This window comes from Atractosteus spatula, chromosome 3, assembly GCF_055471065.1.
Source record: "Atractosteus spatula isolate fAtrSpa1 chromosome 3, fAtrSpa1.hap1, whole genome shotgun sequence".
NCBI lineage: Eukaryota > Metazoa > Chordata > Actinopteri > Semionotiformes > Lepisosteidae > Atractosteus > Atractosteus spatula.
In genome coordinates this window covers 23,148,676-23,169,139 of record NC_142708.1, presented here as the reverse complement: position 1 = coordinate 23,169,139, position 20,464 = coordinate 23,148,676, and the positions used below count along the sequence as shown (strand labels likewise).

General features: G+C 36.1%; 1 protein-coding gene across 2 annotated transcripts in view; it reads right to left on the bottom strand.

Moving 5' to 3' along the window:
• Window positions 1-147: 147 nt before the first annotated feature.
• srfbp1 (serum response factor binding protein 1) overlaps window positions 148-20,464 on the bottom strand; it is a 58,353-nt gene continuing 38,036 nt past the window's right edge. The window contains exons 4-8 of one of the 2 annotated variants that reach the window (XM_088910920.1): window positions 14,788-14,859; window positions 7,317-7,398; window positions 5,990-6,764; window positions 4,686-4,723; window positions 148-643 (exon numbers count right to left, since the gene is read on the bottom strand). In XM_088910920.1, coding sequence (XP_088767046.1) covers window positions 456-643; window positions 4,686-4,723; window positions 5,990-6,764; window positions 7,317-7,398; window positions 14,788-14,859 — 1,155 coding nt within the window. In that variant the 3' untranslated portion in view covers window positions 148-455. The remainder of the gene's footprint in view (window positions 644-4,685; window positions 4,724-5,989; window positions 6,765-7,316; window positions 7,399-14,787; window positions 14,860-20,464) is intronic. The other variant, XM_088910921.1, reaches the window with a different exon arrangement.

Here is a 20,464-nt window from a genome sequence, read left to right as displayed (position 1 = left end):
GAATTTCTGGTTTATTAAACTAAAAGGGATCAATGTGAAAAATTAATTCACAACTCACATTTAATCTGCATTAGCTACACACTAACATCTGGCTGGCAACTTCTGTGACTGAAAAAAGCAATTAAAACAAAGTAACTGAATAAATTATTTGAGGAGATTTTTTATTTAACAGATTAACTGATTCAAATCTCACACTGAAAAATATTACAGTAGTGGTACAATTTACAAACTGAACAGGAAACAACTGGAATGATTTATAAATGGTATATGAATCAGCAGTACTGCATCTTAAATCTTTGTACAGATCAATTCAAATGGGCATTTTTTTCCCAGCTGTAAATAAAATAACACCAGACATGAATAAATACTGAGAAAATAAAAAGCATGGTACTGAAAACTGGTCATAGGAAACAGTTTACTTGAAGCAGTGAAACTACAGTAAGTCGTCATGAAAATCAGTCGTCAAACTTAATCTTTTTCCCCTGGAAAGCCATTATCTGGGCCTGCTGTTCTTTGCGTCTCCTGCTGGCCTCCCAGGATGGGTGGAGAGACTGCTGTGTTTGCTGAGCTGGACTGGGAAACCTCCCAGTGGAAAGGTGAGCCTTATGCTTCTGAAACTGTGGTTTGTTTTTCAGCGTGGCTGCTGGTAATGAGAAAGAAATGAACTGAAGTGAAGTGGAGAACAAACCAAATTTTGCACTACGTACGCAAATCATTAAATAAAATATTCATTAGAAAATCCAATAAGATTCTTAAGCAAACACCTTTCAATAATCTATTACTTTACCTATAAAGATGATTATAATACCTATTTCTGAGAATGCTTCAAGAAACTCAATTTACTTCAACACATCAGACCTACTTTAGTGAATCCAAGAAATTCTATACTGAGAGAAAACAGCAACAAATGCTACTGGTTACAACACATATACCTCTTGTATAATTTTAAAGCTTTAGTGAAACAATCTTTCAGGGAGTTTTTGAAATGGTGACAGTTAAAGAATCTCTAATGGATCTTGGCAATGAGTTCAACAGACATGGCTCTATCTCCCATTCTGTTGAGCCTGTTCTTCTGCAGCCCTTAATCAGAAGATTGCAGATGATGAGTTGGACTTATTACCTAAGATCTGTAATAAGACAGCTATACCTGGAGCTATACCCATTCAGCATCTTATGTGTAAGAAGGAGGAACTTAAAGTGTTTCTCTAAATTTTACTAGGACATAGGGGACAGGAATTATTATTTGATACAGAGTACTTTTTGCTTTTTGAGACATGAAATTCTGGACATAAATAAATGTAGCACCTTTGAAAATACCCAGGAAGTTACAGATACAGCAGAGGAGTCTAATCTTTATGAAATATAGACATATATAAATATTTCAGTATCAGATACCACAAAGGGTCTTAACCAAGCAAAGCAAAAAAAATGGATGCAGTGAAACTCTGACAAGACCAAGTAATGTTGATTGGTTTTCCTTATCAACACCACAAATATGTAAATTAGTTAGCCTGACTCCCTGTAGATTTCAGAATAAGGTTTAAAATATTGTTGCTCATCTTGAAGGGCTTGGATGGTTTGGCTCCTACCTCAGTCAACTGTTAAACTCCCTGTGTACCTACATGTCATTTGTGCTCTTGGAACTCTGGCCTTCTTTCACTTCTCAATTCTGTTTTTCCTGTGAACTGATCCTCCAACTCCCACAAGTTTATTAGTTCTTGCATTGCTGGCAGCACTTTCATATTCTGTCTTAAAACTCACTTTTACACTCTAGCTTTTAACTGTTTTAATCTGTACATACTGGTCTTATTTGTTTATTGTACAGCACCTTGAGATGATGTACCATGAAGGTGCTATATGATAAGGATATTATTATCAGAGTGATGTAGGTTGAAGAAAGATGGCCTTGTGTTTCTAACATGCAATTCAAGTAATAACAGAGTCAAAAGTAACACCAAGGTTTCCTAGTGCCCATTAAAGGTTTGATTTGAGCACTGTCAACAGTAACACTGAAATCAGCAATTTTGAGAGGTTGATGATGGGAGTGTACAAGCATAATCTCAGCTGTGTCAGTCTTTATATGACAACACTGTGTTTTTACTTTCTTTGTATAAATCAGCAGACATTAGATTCAGTTATATTCCACATTGATATATTGTGTATTATCTTAACTATTCAATGAAGAATCTTTATTTTGCTTTTCATTAAGGGAATGCTCCTCCAGTTATTCTCTTATCTAGACCAGAGTTATTTTCTTTTTTAGCTCTATTTGGGCTTTAAACCTCACTCACACAGAGTTCTGTTGGTTATTGGTGATATTACCTACCAAAATGTATTAAACTTAAAAGTCTTATACTGACTAATAATAACCATGAAATTCAAAGCAGCAGGCATTTATTTCATGCCAATTTTTCCTTTTAAAATTATTAAGCATTTACTAATTTTTATCCTACTTAAAGTATACACTTGATAAAAGGATAAAAATCCTATTCGTTTCAGTTGTCTTGATTACATCTTGAAATTTTGGACTGAGATGCAGGCTAGATTGTTCTAACTTATCCATGATTTTCACAAGATCTTTATGCATATAGGGAGTGTCAAGACAACAACATTTATCTCACACCACCTATGCAATAACTGTTTTTTTTTGTTGCAGAGCCCACAATAAAATGACCATCTGTATCAAAGAGTGCATAATAGGAATCTACTTGTTGGTGTGGTCTCCGTTTTGTGCCTAGGCATTTTGTGGTAGCTTTTGTTATCTCTGAATCAGTGCTGCTGCTTTTTGTGGTTTTATAAAACACATTACTTGGACTGAGACTCAGTTTTTTTAGAGAGACCTGAAGGCTGGCAGCTGTTAGGAAATGCACTTTAGCAAATATAAATTTGAAACTTTTTTGCTGGCCAGATCATATGTTTTTGGAGGGGGCTAAAACCCCAGCCAGGACCCAAGTTTGACTTCTGATCTTAAGGATAGCTATCTACAGCACAGTATTTCCTAATGCTACGTATTATGATCCAAAGGCAAAAGTGACAACTTCTGACTTGAGAAGGCATTGGTAACCCTGAACAGTTATCAATCTGAGGTTTTAATGTATCTAGTGATCTGCACAAGCAACTCACTCATTGAGTAAAACTGTTCTAACAAGACAGTGGATCTATTTTAATATTATAACATCTGTAGCGTGACTTATAACAGTTACTTACTTTAGCTCAATTTGAAATTACAATTGCACTGTGCCTCCTGATTTGTGATTTCTGAAAAGGAACTCACCAGCAAAAAAGGGGTGATGGTCTAAGTGTACTTTCTTGTTTATCCAAATAATTACTTCTGTACTTGGTTTAAACAAATTATTGAAGCTGCTATGTACAGTGGGTGTAGAGAGTACTGACCCACCATGGACCTCTACCACATTTTGCTGGTTTAATTTTCGGCCACTCTTCCTTTCAGAATTGCTCAACCTGTTGAAGGCAGTTCCTGCCACAGATTTTCTATGGGATTTCTATGGGATTAGAAAAGAGTCTAGCCTTTGCTGGATCACCATCACTCAAGCCACTCAAGGGTTGCTTTGACTTTGCGTTTGGGGTCATTGTTATGTTGAAATCTGAATCTCCATCCCAGCTTCAGATATTTTGCAGACTGCTCCAGGGTCTGCCTACATTTAGCTCCATCCATTCTGCCCTCTATATTGACAAGCATACCAGTCCCTGATGATGAAAAGCAACCCCACAATATATGCCACCGACATGCATTAATTGGGGATGATGTTTTGTGAGTGATAAGCGTGCTCTTTTTTTCACCAAACATACTGCTTTGGCCAAATAACAAACTTTTTGAGTCATCAGAAGGCATTTTTACATCATTTCAGACACTTCTACATGCCTTTTTGCATATTCAAGATAGGACTTCTGTGAGCTTTCTCGCCACTCTACCATGCAGCCCTGAGCTGAAGTATTGCTGACTTATTTTCGGTTTCTCCAATCTCAATTTTAGGTCTTTGAAGGTTGTTTTCTGCCTATTGACTGCTTATTTGACTAATGTCCTTCTTGCCTGGCTGCTGCGTTTTGCAGGATGACCTGGTTGTTGAAGATTCTGAGTAGTTTTATGTATCCTCCACTTTCTGATAACTGACTTAACAGTGATCCGTGGGATACTCATTGTCTTTGAAGTCTTTTAATATCCCTTGACTGACTTGTGTCTGTCCATAACTCTGTTCGTTAGTTGTGGGAGTTCCTGTCTTCATAGTCCTTTCTATGCAATGCTCAATGGTGGGAAATCACACAGAAAGATGTATTTAACCTTACAAAGGTGTGTTCAATCTGAGTAGTCAACTACACACAGGTTGATTCCAATAAACAAAGTGCAAATTCTGAAGGTTAGTGGTTGAGGCATAGCTTATTAAGGAGGGTTAATCCTAAGGGAGAGAATACTTTTCCAATGAATATTTTTAGGGTTTTTAACCTATTTATTTTTTAGCTCGAAAATTTTAAACATTGATATTGCAGAGGAGGTCAAAAGGGAAAAAAATTTGTGGTTAAAAAGGAGAAAAGCTTCGTGGTTGTAAAACAACAAAAGGTGGCAAGGTAAAATGGAGGTCACTACTTTCTATACCTGTTCTTTTTCGCAATTAGGAGATTGCAGATAATTCACAATGTTTTACAAAATTAAATCAATTAAATCATACCTGTACTCTTGTATGCTTGAGAATTTTCATGTGGGTTTCTGGAAAACAGAAAGTCATTTTCTTAAACGGTGAGCCTTTTTAGCTTGCAAGCATAACATATCACATTACATTCTCTCATCCTAGCGTTAATCCCACATCAGCAGGGTCCGCTTGTTGGCACACTTGTCTCCATTTGGTGGTTTGAACCAAATCTTTGAGCTGACATTGCCATTAAATGCGACTAAGAATACTCCAACCGGCGCGTTGCTGGTTGGAGGGGGGGAGGAGGAGAACAAAGTAATGTAGCCAATTCATAGAGGGGGATTATTAGGAGGGATAGGAAATTTGGCCAGGACGCCGGGGTTACACCCCTACTCTTTTCGAGAAACACCCTGGGATTTTTAATGACCACAGAGAGTCAGGACCTCGGTTTTACATCTCATCCAAAAGACGGCGCTTATTTACAGTATAGTGTCCCCGTCACTATACTGGGGCATTAGGACCCACATGGACCGCAGGGTGAGCGCCCCCTGCTGGCCTCACTAACACCTCTTCCAGCAGCAGCCTTAGTTTTTCCCAGGAGGTCTCCCATCCAGGTACTGACCAGGCTCACACCTGCTGAGCTTCAGTGGGCTGCGCCAATTGTAAGTTGCAGGGTGACATGGCTGCTGGCATATCAAATCACATTACATTAAACAGTCAAAATAAAACACATGAATGAACTGCAAAATTATATAAAATGATATATATATTCTAGAACTGTGGCTTTATTTAATTCTAGTCAGGACCCCAGGCAATTTTATGTTTTGACAGGTGTCGCTATTAAGGTCTGGTGCTCAGATTTTATATAATAACTTTCCATCCTGAGTTAAAAACAAAATAAATAAAAAAGTGTTGCTGAATTAAGTCTATGACTTTAGAAATTACTCTAACTTAGTGAGCATTTATTACTCTTAACATATTACGACATAAGAAAAATACAAACACCTTAACAATAGCCAAAATATAGCTGCTAGTGGTATAAAGAGAAAATATGAACAATTTTGATGTTTTAGCAACTTACAATTTTAGCGACTTTTAACAGAATTTTAAAAAGAAACTGTATTTCTGTTAAGTACTACTGAAGGTGAACAGTAAACAGAAAACACAAATATATATTTAGGAATCCTGTCCACAACATTGCAAACAAATGTAGATAAATTTGGAACATTACTTCTCTTTCAAAGATTTTATCGTGTATATATCCATGATGCATTTGCATTTGCTTGTTATTGGACTTTTTTGGTCTTAACTTCACGCTCAAATAACTTCATTACAGTTCATACCTCTTCTCGTGCTGTGGTCTAGATGCTTTTGATCCTGATAAGGTGCTACAAAATACAGACTTCAGTTTCATCTGCTTTGAATTCTGCAGACCTTTCTTCTCATCTACAGACATGTGTGTTGCAGGACCGGCTTTTTTCAACACATCCTCGGTAGCTTTCTTGACATCAAGATTCTTTTTTTCCTGCCTTGGGCCAAGGTGATGGCTCTTTTTTTTCACTTTGTTGACTTTACCAATGAAAAAGCCATCCCCATCTTCACTTCCACTGTCTTCGGAGTGGGATGACTGCTTGTAAAATCGTTCCTCCGTGCTGTCATCAAAGTATTCCTTCTCTTCGGCATCTGAATCATCTAGCTCACTCTCTTCACTCACACTCTGAGATCCCTGTATTCTTATTTTGCCCTCTGTATTAACTTGAGAAATTAGCTCTTTCGTGGTTGAAGTCTGTTGTCCTTTTTTAACAGCAGAAGTGGTCTGTAGGACATCTGGTGTAAGGGATTTTGTGGGAATCGTTTGCTCTACAAGAGGCTCTGAAGTTCTCTCGGGTTTAAATTTATCTTGATCATTTTCTGACTTTTGAACTTCTTTTTCTTTCTTTTTTTCCTCATTGTTCATTTCAGCCAATTCACCTGTATTGTCTTCTTCTTCAGGTGTGCTATGATCACTAGTTTTATTAATTGGCTTCTTGGTGTTTTTTTCAGAATTTGGTTTTTCTGGAGCCTTCTTGCTTTCAGAAGATTTTTGAATCCTCTCTTCCTTGAATGCCTTAATTGCAGCTTTGGAATAAAGGTGAAAAAGAATGAAGTGATTAGCAATAACAATTCTTAATTACAGACATAATTAATGTTTGAGTTACATGGTCAAAGTACAAGACATTTCTCTTGCCACATTTGTCAACATTAAAGCTATAGAACTGCAAAAGCATCCTAGTCCTATTTTTCAAGATTCTTTGGATTATTTAGAGTTCTCATCAATTTACTTAGAAATTGCACTTATTTTTCACAGCTTCTTGATAAAAGTTATCTAAAACATCCAAACCTTGGACAATTATCTGCCAAGTGTGCTCTACTTACAAGTTTATGAGATACAGTATCTGATTCTACTTTAAGTGGCGAGTTTGTATAACTCAAATATATTTTAATACAATAAACAATCCAGATAAAGAATAACAAATCCTTACACAAATAAAATAATCCAAAAAAGAAATAAAATATTAAACAAAAACACAAAGCAAAAATTGACACCTCAATAAAAATGTTATAATTATTTTTTAATACAGAGAATTAACAATAATGCATCAGTAACATTTTGCAGACTTGATCTATTACCTTTAATGTCTATAATTTTTTTGCTGATCAGTGGATGTGATGCAATTCGTGCAGTTGCTCTCTCTGCTGTTGTAGAGTTTGGCTATAATACAAGACAAGACATGTTAAAAGATTTAAATGTTTAATTGTTTTTTTTAAACAGATTGGCTGAGACGATTGTATGCAATCATTTTACATTTTTCAGTCCTGACTTGCAATAATGAAAAAAAACACACATAAGTGTGCAGGAACCTTGATTTTCCCCCCATTCCCCTCCCCCTTTAAAGGCATGCCACGTATGCAAGCCGATCTCATGATGGAGTCTACTCATCCTATTGGTTAAGGCTCTACTTAATTCAGGAATTTCCTGAAGGGCACAGAAGTGAACTCAGGACAAGGGCAAAACAAAGACAGCCTACTTGTTTTACTCTACAGACTGAAAGTGTGTTTGTTACAATAGCTGTGGTGTTGAGCTTAATGTTGACTAAATACCATTCATGACAGTATTACAGAATAGTAGCATTATTTGAAAATTGCTTGCAGCTATCTTATTAACTATTCAAGAACAAAAAAAGTAAATTACATATGCAGTAACAGTGAAAAAGGTCACAAGATTTATGCTTCAAGCTACTACAAATTAAAATTATTAAGATTAAAATGTATTACTGACAATATCATGTGCTAATTTCACCTACATATTTGACAGTAAACAGCTATTTACTGCTTATTGGGGGTACTTCTCCAAAACACATCTTTAAGAACAGAAACTTTAATAGCACATTACTGATAATAGATATAAAATTGTGGCTTAAACAAAGAAGGTAGGTACACACTGTTGGCACATTTTTTATTATACAGTACTTTTGTGCACATTTTGAGTAATGGTGTCTAATTCGTTTAAGTGTGTCTATACTGCAAATATATTTTCAATAAATTTCATTATATATTAAAAATGACCATATTATGTTAACTTGAAATGGTTCAATTACAAATGAAACAGTGAAACAAATATATTTACCACCAAAAATTATTTTTGATCACCCATCAAATTTAAGTGAGGTGATTTAATTTGGCAATCTTTCACTACATTAAAAGTGGGAAATATTTTTTGAACTGTTGTGCCAGTATTGTGAAGAAACTTTAACAAAAAGCCACCACAGTACATGTTAAAAGAGAGCTAAACCTACACTTAGTTGTAAACCCAGCCATTACATACGCAAAGAGGCATGTGGCTTTCTGTAAAAGGACTTTTTTTCCAAGTGCTTTGCCAAGCAACTATGAGTAACACTAACACTGAAAAGCAATGAATATTTGTTCAAAGAGGCAATTGCTACATCACTGCAAAATCATTTTTTCAGACATGAATTATTTTTTACAAGTTATGGGCTCCCAAGTGTCTTGACTATTAAAAGCACTTGCTCAAGAGTGTTTGCTGAGCCCTGTAGTCCAGACATCACCAGTCTGAGCCTGGGCTACGTCATTAACCGACTGGGAAGAGGATTCCCAAGCAAGAGGCAAAAACTGGCTAGATGCTGCCAGGGCTGGGTGGGCTTGAGTTGGCTTGGAAGTCTGCAGTGCTGCCAGTAAGAAATTGCTCCTGTACTGCTCCAGAATTTGATGCAAACTTTCCTGTAAATGCATCGCTATTTAAAATAGAGACTGGCTTCATAACAGGTGTGGAGGAATAAAGTGTGCATGGTCCTTGTTTCAAATTGCCAGCTGATGCAAGGTTAGCAGCAGTCGTTGAGATTAATGACTGGAAATTCCAAATTGAGAGAATGCAAGAAAAAAACATGGCTAAAACACTGAAAACTATATTTTTATCTTTAAGCTTTAACTCATTCATCATGCATGACAACTAAAGTCTCCTACATTCTGACATTCAAGGTGACTAAGGTTGACAGACAAACAGCTCAAAAACTGAAAATAAATGATGCTATGTACAAAGTCTAACAATCATTATAATAATGCAATAATGAATTTACAACAGATTGGGGAAAAAAGTGAAACAAATCTACAACCATCAATTAAATTTAGATAGGCCAGGCTTAGGGAGCAAAAGCGAAGTTTAGTCCTGATAGAGGGATGATACTCTTGACACTCATCAACAGTGATGAACAGCGCCATTACATCTTCAATCAACAAGTAGTAAGGACTATATATCATGCCGTTTGTTAGGCAATAAGCAGAGAAAATGTGTAAAAGACAGACAAACAGTCTGCAATTCAGATTGTCATAACAGTTATTGTTGTTCTGGTTCTGAATATCACGGAAAAGAAAGCTTTATCGGAAAAAAAAATTGATCTCATTTAGCAATTATCACATTTAATAGGTATGTGTTTGCTTTAAGAGATACCTGTTTTAACATTTTGAAGGAGACATTTAACCAACATTGAGTGGTTGGTGTAACCAATCTTTAACTTCAAGAGCTTTAAGAAGTAAAAATGATATTATTTTATGAATTTTCATAAAACAATACACCTGTTATTTATTCCTCCAAACATCTGAAGAAGCCTCCACAGCCCATTTTTATTTTACTTTTTAGCATAGTATAAATATCTATTTTTTTAGAAAATGTTTGTAATGAGTGTAAAGCACTACCCATTTGAGTACTCATAATCAGTAGGGGACAAAAGTATGCAATATTGTGACAGGTAAAATAAAAGCAGCTCCAGCTGAGCAGTGAAAGAGTTCAACTTTACAACTGGAATAACCAGGGCTTATAAGCTCCAGGGAAAACATACTGAAAAATATTTTTAAATTAAATGTAATAACAGGTGTTTGGGCACTTAAATCTTCCAGATGGAAAAGTTAGTTAATGACATGTTTTAAAAAACAAACACGTGTGCAAAGTTTTAAATAAAGATAAACATAAATCGTTCATCTCTCTAACTGTCCATTTCCTAACCTGCAAGGGGAAAAATATTACAAGAATTCATTTTCTGGCTTAAGGCCTGAAATTACCATAGAAAAGGCTAAAAAATTAAAAGCCAAAAATAGTACTTCAGTCTGGCATGAAAGAATTTGTCCAGCAGACCATAAAAATCACTTTACAGACTAACGTTAAATGATACAGTTTAGGGGAAAAAAACAACCGAAATACAATCCTATTTCCTATAAAACTCTGTATAACATTTCTTTAAATTGATCAATCATCTTTGTAGTGGGTAGGTTTTAATGTTTTGTAGTACATGAGCAATCACAAGCAACTTACCTTAAGATTTTGTAAAACCAGTATCTTTTTTGTGTGTGGGGGGAGCATGCTGTACTAGCAATGTACACATATTTTGTGCTCAACTGGATATTATTCACAAAGTCACATGATCTACTGTGAGAAACTCCCTCAGGAATCTTGAAGACTGCTTTCCTTTGCAAATGATATCTGCCAACTAAGTGAGTGAACTACAGGTTTTCTCAGGATCTCAATGGTGTCTTAAATTTTTCACAACCCCACATTAAGTCCTCTTAAAATAAATTCAACCCTTTCCCCTGAACACTTATTACCCTTGTGCACATCACTCATCATGTTGTCCTGAATACTGTCTTATCATACGTCATGAATACATACCTGGATTCATCAAACACTGTATGATGAAAGAACTGAAAGAACTGTCTTTGGATTAAAATAATACGGTATTCAGAGGAAAGGCTTATCCTTTCTAAACTGCAGATTCCAGTTGGCAGACAAGGCAGCACTGAAACTGACAAGTGTCACTGACCATTCTATGAGCAGTTTCTCCACATCAAGCCCCACTCTCACTCAAGATCAACATGTGATTCACAACGAAGTGTGAATCGAAGTTTTTTTTAAATCTGTAGATTTGTCAATTAATAAAAGTACACTGTCAGACATGTTAATCAGTTCTTTACGTCCGTTCTGTGTAAATCAGCAGTCTGCAGTAAAAACTCCTTTTTTTTGTCAAGTTGTTCTGTAAACTTCCCCATCATAAGCTGCACGTTTGTTAAGAAATGTATAGGGGAATATTCACACAGACCAATGTCTCAGTCAGGTCATAAATAATAAAATGGGATGTCCACATCTCACTTTCATTGTTGTGTAGAGGACCCATCTCATAAGCAACAATCTGTCTTTTGTCATGCATTTCTTTGATTTTAAATGCTGGTCAGTAATTTTCAAAAATAAAATGGATAATTTACAGAGTTTGCAAATTAAGTTGCTATAATCTTGATATTTCACTCAATTAAATGCCTTTTGATCTAGTATGCATTTCCATTTTTAATGTTCTTTAATTATATCACTTTATAGATTTGCACCAAATAACCACATTTCAGATTGTATAAGTAACCTTTACTGTTCTAAGTTAATTTTACAGTTTCTTTACTGATCTTTACTGATGACCTTATCTATAATTATGATGATTACAAAGATTAGTGCTTAAAAGAACACAAGGAGGATGGAACTACAAGTTAGGAGGCCCAAACAACACGTGGTCAAGAAAAACTCAAGGGCCCATGTGCAAAGTCCAAAACTGTGAGGTATATAAGGGGTTTGAAAAAATAAAAGCAGGGAACTAAAGTGAATTCCAGCATTCTGTTCTGTTTTGCATTGAATTTTCAGGAGGAAAGCTTTGTGATGACTATTTGTCCCACCTAGGAGATCTAAGTTAGCAAAACTAGACGTTTCTGTCTCTTAACCAGTTTTATTTTGAAAAGCATGAACATCAATGTTACACTAAACAGTACGTGTTTCCCAGACTCTTGTATATTGTTTATTTAAACACTTTTGTTGCTTTATATTACACTGTTAACTAGTCAATGACAAAATAGCTTCTGAGGGAGTTTGGTTTGAATGCTTGAGCTTCAGAATCCACACATCATGGGTTCGAGGCTGGGTCGTGTCACTGGGTGACTGTTACCAGTATTCCAATCATGGCCTCCTAATAATCCCCATCTATGAATTGGCTTCATTACTCTGCTCTCCTCCCCACTAATAGCTGATGTGCGGTGAGCGTTCTGGCGCACTATGGCTGCCGTCGCATCATCCAGGTGGATGCTGCACATTGGTGGTGGTGGAGGGGAGTTCTCATTAGCGCTATGTAAGTGTAAGCAATTATTATTATTCTCTCAAGTGCTGGCTTAGTGCTCGGAGCCAGCACCAGGGGAGAGGTTGAGTTAGAAACCAAAGCCTCTCTTGGCTCCCTGTAAAAAATAGACTCTTGCAACTTAATGGGTGCCTGCAGGCTTACAGGGATGTGCTACTCCTCCAACTGCAGAAACTCTTCTGCAAATTACTGCATAACTTGTAAATGGGTATAAAGGTCAGAGGAGAGTGTTTGTGCTGCCTCATTATCCCTGTGTGTGTACTGGAGCTGGTATCATGTGCTGGGATGTAAAATCCTATTCAAAACCGGTAGGTAAATAATACAAATAAATAAATAAAAATACTTTAAAAATATTCCCATGTTAAATTAAACTTGGGCAGAAGCAAGAAAGTTTACAAACGAATAAAGGCTGTGCAGAGGCTCCAGACTAATAGAAAACTCCAAGCTACTACAGCAATGAAGTATAAAAAGCACTCAAATGACTTACGGATGGATAGCATATTGATATAATAATCTGTTTTCTATGGCTGGGTACCTTGTCAAAAACTTATGTAAAAGCAAATGTTATTTTCTGTTTTAAATCCACACCCTTAAAATTCTTTAAATTCAGTGAAAGGAAAGTGTATACCAATGCTACTGTATAGAGCCCCCCTTTAGGTCTTGGCTACAACACTCAATGGAATACTTTAAGGAATGGACAGGGCAGATTCAGACAGTTCAGAAAACATTTGATATTTCTTCTTATGCGACAAATACAATTGTGCCAACATTTAAAAGCAACTCTGTTTTTGAAAGTATGTAAACTTTCACATAACCACTTCAGACTTCCTAATTAGAGGCTACATATTTCTGAGAAAATTAAACCTGTGTACTTCTTCGTTTACTGGAAGTCACCATTGAAAATAACACGATGTATGCCAGCCTCACTTTAACCACCTTACATGCTGTTTTTGGTTTCGACCGTTTCAGAGGGCAAGAGACTCCACTAGCAACTGCTACTCTGTTCAAAACAAAGATATACATTGTCTTCACAGGCTACAAAATTTTCCACCACAATCTAAGGTTTCATAATTCTGGAAAGCCATCAGGAACTAACTATTGGTCTATTCTCATCAAAAAAGTTAAGCTTAACTGTTTTAAATACATTGCCAGTGCTTGGCATCTTCAGACATTTTGTTGCCATCTATCTGGCACATTTCTGTGATGTGATATCTATATGTCTGCTAGAGAGGGAAGTTAAAAGAAAGTACTGTTCATGGAAAAATGGTTGGCCCAGAACTTCCCTGGTATTGTGTATAATAATTCACTTTAACCTTGCACCCAAGTTTTGTGCTCTGTCACTAATTTAATAATACACAATTGTCTTTTGTAAGAGTTCCCATTACAGCTGTCATTATTGTCCAAAATGAATATACTAAACAGATATAATAATAAAAATATATTATTATATATTATATAATATAAAACTGCTCGGTAAAGTCCAACAATCAACCGAAATACCGAAATTAAATGCCTTGAATGCCACATGTGATGTTTTCTTGTTCAGAACTTGGAAACAAATTACCCATGTCCTGTATTTACTTTTACCAAAAACACTCCTTTTCTTAAAATCACCAATTTAAAAATAAACAATAATATATCACATAGCAAACAAGTGAAAACAAACAACTGAATCTACAGTGTGTTCCTTAAAAGTAATAGATTTATAAATGTTTTTTTAAAGACAGAATTCTCAATCTATTTTAAAATTAACTGCTGTTTTCAGTTTTAGTGAACTACTATAAATAGAGTATATATAATTATGCAACGAGATGCTTTGCACTTAAGTTAACATTATTCATCTATATTTTGGATAAGCAGTTCATTAATAATATAATACTGTAGAGAGTTAAGATGGAATTGTTCTGGCCTGTAGGTCCTTCATGATATTAGTCATATACTGTTAATAACCTCTGTCTGGATTTGTCTGGTTTTACGAGTGGAGACATTGCTGAACAGTTTCCCCAATGGATGACACTATGCCCACTGGAGCAGTATTTACAATATATATAAATTACCTAGTTTGGTGACAAGGAACACTGTGCTGGATGAGATGGTAAATCAAGGTCCTGATTATTTGGTCATTAAAGATGCCATAACACTGTTCTGAAACAACAGAATTGTCAATGCTGCAAGTCCTGGCTGGATTCTACTTTGAGTTTATGCAATGTGGCATACCTACATTTCTTCCTTAATTAAACTGGCAAAGGGATTCTCACTTCTCTCCATGAGCTGTGGTGTACTGGGGCAGCTGGAGCATAATGGCTGTCCCCTGACTCTTGGGTCACAGCTGAATTTCAGTGGTGGACGAAATGGGTCTTGTCTTCTATAAGAGCTCCAGAACACTGTCAGCATCAAAATGCCTAAAATCAATTTAATTACATACTTACATTTTTGCAGACCTTTTCAAAGATGAGATTCCTTTGCAGGGCAGCTTTTGTAACTTCATCAGGTTTTAAAGCCTAGAAAAAAAACAGCCAGAAATGGATCCACTTTCAAGAATTTTTTAAAACACAAGGATGCTGTGAACCAGACAGGCACTGGGGCCAGGATCACAGATGCTCTATGGCATGTTTAAGTTTAGGTCCTTGATTTATTGAGGCTTGTTGTTCATAACAAACTCATGTAGATAAGGCTTTTTTCCTCTTGCTTACAGTAGCTGTTTATGATTTTTCATGCTCTATTTTCTCAGAAATAAATAAAAAGTTCAGAGCAAAACTTATTTTCCACAAACCCCAAAGGATTTGTATGAAATGGCTTTTAAGGACTATGAAAATCATCACCATATAAACAACATAAGAACAAATAAAATCATCATCAACATCAACACAAAAATGAATAGTCTGCCAACACATTTCTGAGAAGCACTTAATGTTTGTGTTTGAATTTTCTCAGCACTATATTGGGGAACTAATACTCCAATTCTGTGATTATTTAGAAATTGACTGTGTTAGAGAACTCTGTTTTCTCTGGATTGTACCATTTTTTTGGTGAAATTTATTAGTAAATTCTGAAAATGGGGATTTCACATTTCAAATATTTTAATACACAATCATATTGATTTCTGAAATAGCCAACTTAATGTTCTCTGTGTTCTCTCAGCAGTACACCTACGATAATATATTTTTGGTTCAGTCATTGCACATTAAACTGCAAAGATTTAATGTGTACATAAAGTAGCAAAACCGTGCTGCATTAGGCTGTGAGCTTACTGATAAGTAAAAATCAAATAAATATTGTTGACAATTTCTTTATGATTTCATTGTTTTGCTTGTCTGTTTGATTAGGTTTTGTTTGAAAGCAGCAATAGGACTGTGAATGAGAACCATTTCTCAGTGCAGTACATGAAGTCACATAATCAGTACCCAAGGGAGCACCTGTGCAGGTTCAATTAAAAACAGCCTTGATACTGATGGGATGATCCTTTTTGTGTTTATAGACTAATTTAAAATTAATATATCCAGCTGGCTTAAACTTTGTGACTGCATAAAAGACAGATGCAAAAAGTAACTGACAAGAGAGTCAATGTCATAACCTGTAAGAGTAGGGATTAAAACCTCAGGTATGTCATGGTTTGACAGACAGTTCTCTAAAATTTTGAGGTCTTTCTTTTATTACAAAACTGACTCCAACTAAATAAAAACAACACACTAAAAACAAGTACTAGTCTAAATGAACCTTTTCTGAGCCAGAGACATACACTTCTGAAATTGCCAAAAAGGAAAATTCAACAAAACATACAGCAATTATTTCCTCACAGGGTAGTCTAAACACAGATGTAAGAGGCTTGGGATTATTATTAAATTTATTTCTGTCACCCAGGCCTGTGAAATTGATTTCACCATCTAGTGTGAAGAAGCCAAGTAATTTGAGAAACAAGATGGTATAGTGCAATGATCAAAAATAAACATTTTCAGAAAACCATTAACACCAGTAATAAAATCTTAACATAGAATTTATTGCAGTAAAAACAGCAGAATAACAACAAACATTTTTCCTATGGAAAACAGTGGCAGATTAATTACAGCCAAAATGTGGCTTTTTTTAAAACTGAATACCTCTACTTAAATTTCCATGGGTTTACCCTATTGGCCAGCATTTGGTACAGATTTAAAAACCATTTCTGGTTTCTTGGTAGAGATGAGAGCAGACATAAAAACTAACAAACAGAAAAGGTTTACTTGAACTTTCAACAAGACTACTTAGAAAGGACTGGTCTTTAAATTACTTTAGAAATGAGTCCTAGCACTACTGACCACAGATGACTTTTTAGAAGACTTTCCATTTAAACAAGTGAACATGAAATTTAAACTCTCTTCTAACTGCTGGCAAGAACGTTTTCTTTCAGAAGTACATTGTTTCAGCATCTCCATTCAAAGGAATGTGGATATTGGTTATGAAAACAAAGACAAAGACTGCTGATCAAAAAAGTCTCTTACAGACTCATCAAATCGATTATTAACTTTATGTTAACAGATTTTAGAGGGATTTTAGATTTTTTAATGATTAGCTACAATGATTTGATTTACATTCAAGAAGCATGACTAATGTTTCTGGTAAATGCCACTTATGTTATGTTAAGATTTATGAAACCTTTTGTTAATATGGCAGAACTAGGAGTTACTTGAAATACCGTAAAAAGGACTTCTGTCACAGTCAAAGCTACATTAAATCTAAAGTGTCATGAAAACGTATTTGCCCCTTTTCTGACGCTCTGAATTATTGCATAATTTTCAAAGTGTTATCAGATCTTCAACCAAAATCTAGTACTAGATAAAACTGATTCTTGATAAAATTGATAAAAAATTCTAAACGTTTGAGACTTATTTATTAAAGAAAGTAATTCAACATCCAATTCCCCATATGTAAAAGTACAGTGGTCGCAATAATTATTGGCACCCTTGATAAAGATGAACAAAAAAGCTATATAAAATAAACAGCACAAATAAGCTATATTTTATGTCTTCGGAAATAGTAAAACTACTTGCTTTTATTTTAGTACAATTACTTCCAAACAAATGTTTTAAAATGAGTAATACTATTTTTTCCTCAAAAACAAAGGTGTCAAATTTATTGGATCCCCTATTTCTAGTACTTGTTGCAACCTCCACAGCCCGGATAACATTACAATGCCTTTTCCTATAACATTTAATAAAGCTGGAAAACACATTGGGAAGGACCATGGACCACTCCTCTGTGTGGATATTTTCCAGATCCTTAGTCTATGTTCATGGACTGCCCCCTTTAATTCAGAACACAGGTTTTTAATCAGATTTAAGTGCAGAGACTGAAATGGCCATTCTAAAATGTAGATTTGGTTTTTAGTCAACCATTTCTCTGTTGATTTTGAGGTAAGCTGGGGGTCACTGACATGCTGGAAGGTTCACCTGCAATTAAGGCACAGCTTTCTGGTAGAGACAACCAGGTTTTTGGCTAGAATATCTAGGTGCTTAGTCGAGTTCATGATGCCAATGATCTTAACAAGGGCCCCTGGGTCAGTGGCAGCAAATCAGACTCAGAACTTCAATGATCCACTGCCACATTTCACGATGGGTATGAGGTTCTTTTCTTTGTGCACATACCTCTCTGACACTAAATGTACTTATGGTATGAGTGGCCAAATAGTTCAATTTTGGGTTCCAATCCCAATGGTATTGGGAAAACTCCAGCTGCTTCAATTTTTTTCTTGTTGTCAGTAAGGGATTTCTTTTGGCAACCTTTCCAAATAGCCTGTTGGCATGGATGAACCTTCTAATTGTTGATTTTGAGTCTTGGTGACCCCAGAAGCAACCAGACACTGCAAATCTCCCTTTGTGAGCCTTGGATTCTTTTTTGCCTCCCTCCCCATTTTCTTCACTGGGTGTGGGGACACAATGCACTCGTGTCCTTTTCCTGGTAGGTTAACCACGGTCCTAGGGTTTTTGAACTTCTGGATTATTGCCCTAATTGTGCTAAGTGGTATATTTAACTTTTTATTAACTGCACTGTATTCATTATTTGATTTATTATTTTTGATTTCTCAGTTCTTTGCCTTTCCCCATGGTGATGAATGACGTAAGGTTTTCAATTGAGTGTTACCTCTTCTTTATACTCTTGTGAACCAGGAAGTTTAACATAACATTCCTCAGGACTGAGTTGTATTTAAATAAGCAGAATTTAAATTGCAGATTGTTACGTTAAAACAAAATCCAGGGGATCCAATAATTCTGACACTTATATTTGTGAAAAAAAACATTGAACTACTAATTTCCCTGTTGGACTCAATAACTGGTTACTCCACTGTTAGCTACAATAACTGTGTTACGTCCCAGTGTGTGGTCCATGTGTGTTCTTGTTGCAATGTTCCACACTTCCTGACCTTGACTGTTCTCCCTCCCCCATTGGACCATTATTACACCGTTGTTTCCATATGACGTCATCATGAATCAGCTTCTCAGCCAATCAGAGTGCAGCTTATTCTGTATATAACTTGGTGGTTTTCAGAAGGAATGGGCCTTTCGTTTGTCTTCGGTCCTGCTCGGCTTTGGTTTCGTTTCGCTTTTGGTTTTTGCTTTGGCTTTGCTTCATTCGTGTGTGTTTTCGTATAGCTTTGTTGGTTTGTGTTCGTCTCTTTGTACTTTCATTTGTTTGTGTTTTTCATTTATTTTGCCATTACCTTGCCCTAATGCGTTATCTGTTCAACCTATGTGTTCTTTTGTACCCTTTTACTTGTGTCTACACTCGCTTGTATGCGTAGTTCACTTGTGTATTTGTATGAACTTTTGTGTATAGGGTTAGTTTAGGTTGTTGGGTACATTCTACACACTTAATTGATTTTTGTATTAGTAACACTAGTTAGTACGGGTGAGTGCCATTTGTCTTGTATGGTTTTTGGTAGTCAGTGAAGGTTAGCTAGGGCGTTTGAACACGCCGATGACCGTGTGTTTTGGGTTTTGTTTTGTAGTTAGGTCAGCTTTCCCTCACTTTCTTAGCCAGCTCCATTTTGTTTGTTATTTTCTTTCCTTTGGCACTGCTCTAGTTCCCTACCCCTGTGTTATTGTGTCTTACCACGTACCAGGCACTTATTCACCTTAAAATAATCACTTTTGCACCAACACTTATCATGCTTCCTAAGTCCCTCATCAGAACCCACCTACATCCAAAAACTATCCTTAATGTTACACTCCTTTACCCCTAGACACTTGGTGTCGTAACAAACTGCAACCAAACATTTCCTGTAGTTATTGATCAGTCTCTCACATTGCTGTGGAGGAATTTTGCCCCATTCCTCCATGAAAAACTGCTTCAACACAGTGACATTTGTGGGTTTCGAGGATGAACTGCTCATTTCAGGTCCAGCTACACCATCTCAATAGTTTTATATCTGGACTTTGACTAGCCCATTCCCAAACTCTAAATGTCTTGTACTTCAACAATTCTGATGCAGACTTGCTTGTTTGTTTTGGAACATTGTCTTGCTGCATGATGCTGCTGCGATTCTCCTGTAGGTTTCTCTGATACAGAGTAGAATTCATGTTTGCTTCAATGATAGCAACTCGTCCAGGTCCTGATGCAGCAAACCATCCCCAAACCATCACACTACCACCAACACGCTTGACTGTTGGTATGAGGTTCTTACTGTGGAATGCAATGTTTGGGTTTTGCTAGAAATAATGTGGCCTTGTCAGCCAAAAAATTGCACTTTTGACTCATCTGTCCATAGAACATTGTTCCAAAACTGGATGTAGAATCATGCAAGTGCATGCTGGCAAACTTGAGATGAGCACTCATGTTCTTCTTAGTGACCAGTGGTTTCCTGCCTTCCTACTATGCCATGGATTTTGCCCAGTGATGGTGGAGTCATGAACACTGACCTTAGTTGAAGTGAGAGAGGCCTACAGATCCCTAGATGGCATGATGGGCTTTGTTTTACTCTTCAGTCAATTTCAATTCAATGCAAGAAGCTTTATTGGCATGACTGATTAATTTCACTGTTGCCAAAGTATATAGATTCAACACAACATACAGTATACAGACATTTACAAAACAGACACATCATAAGACAATTATAGTTTATATACAACATAT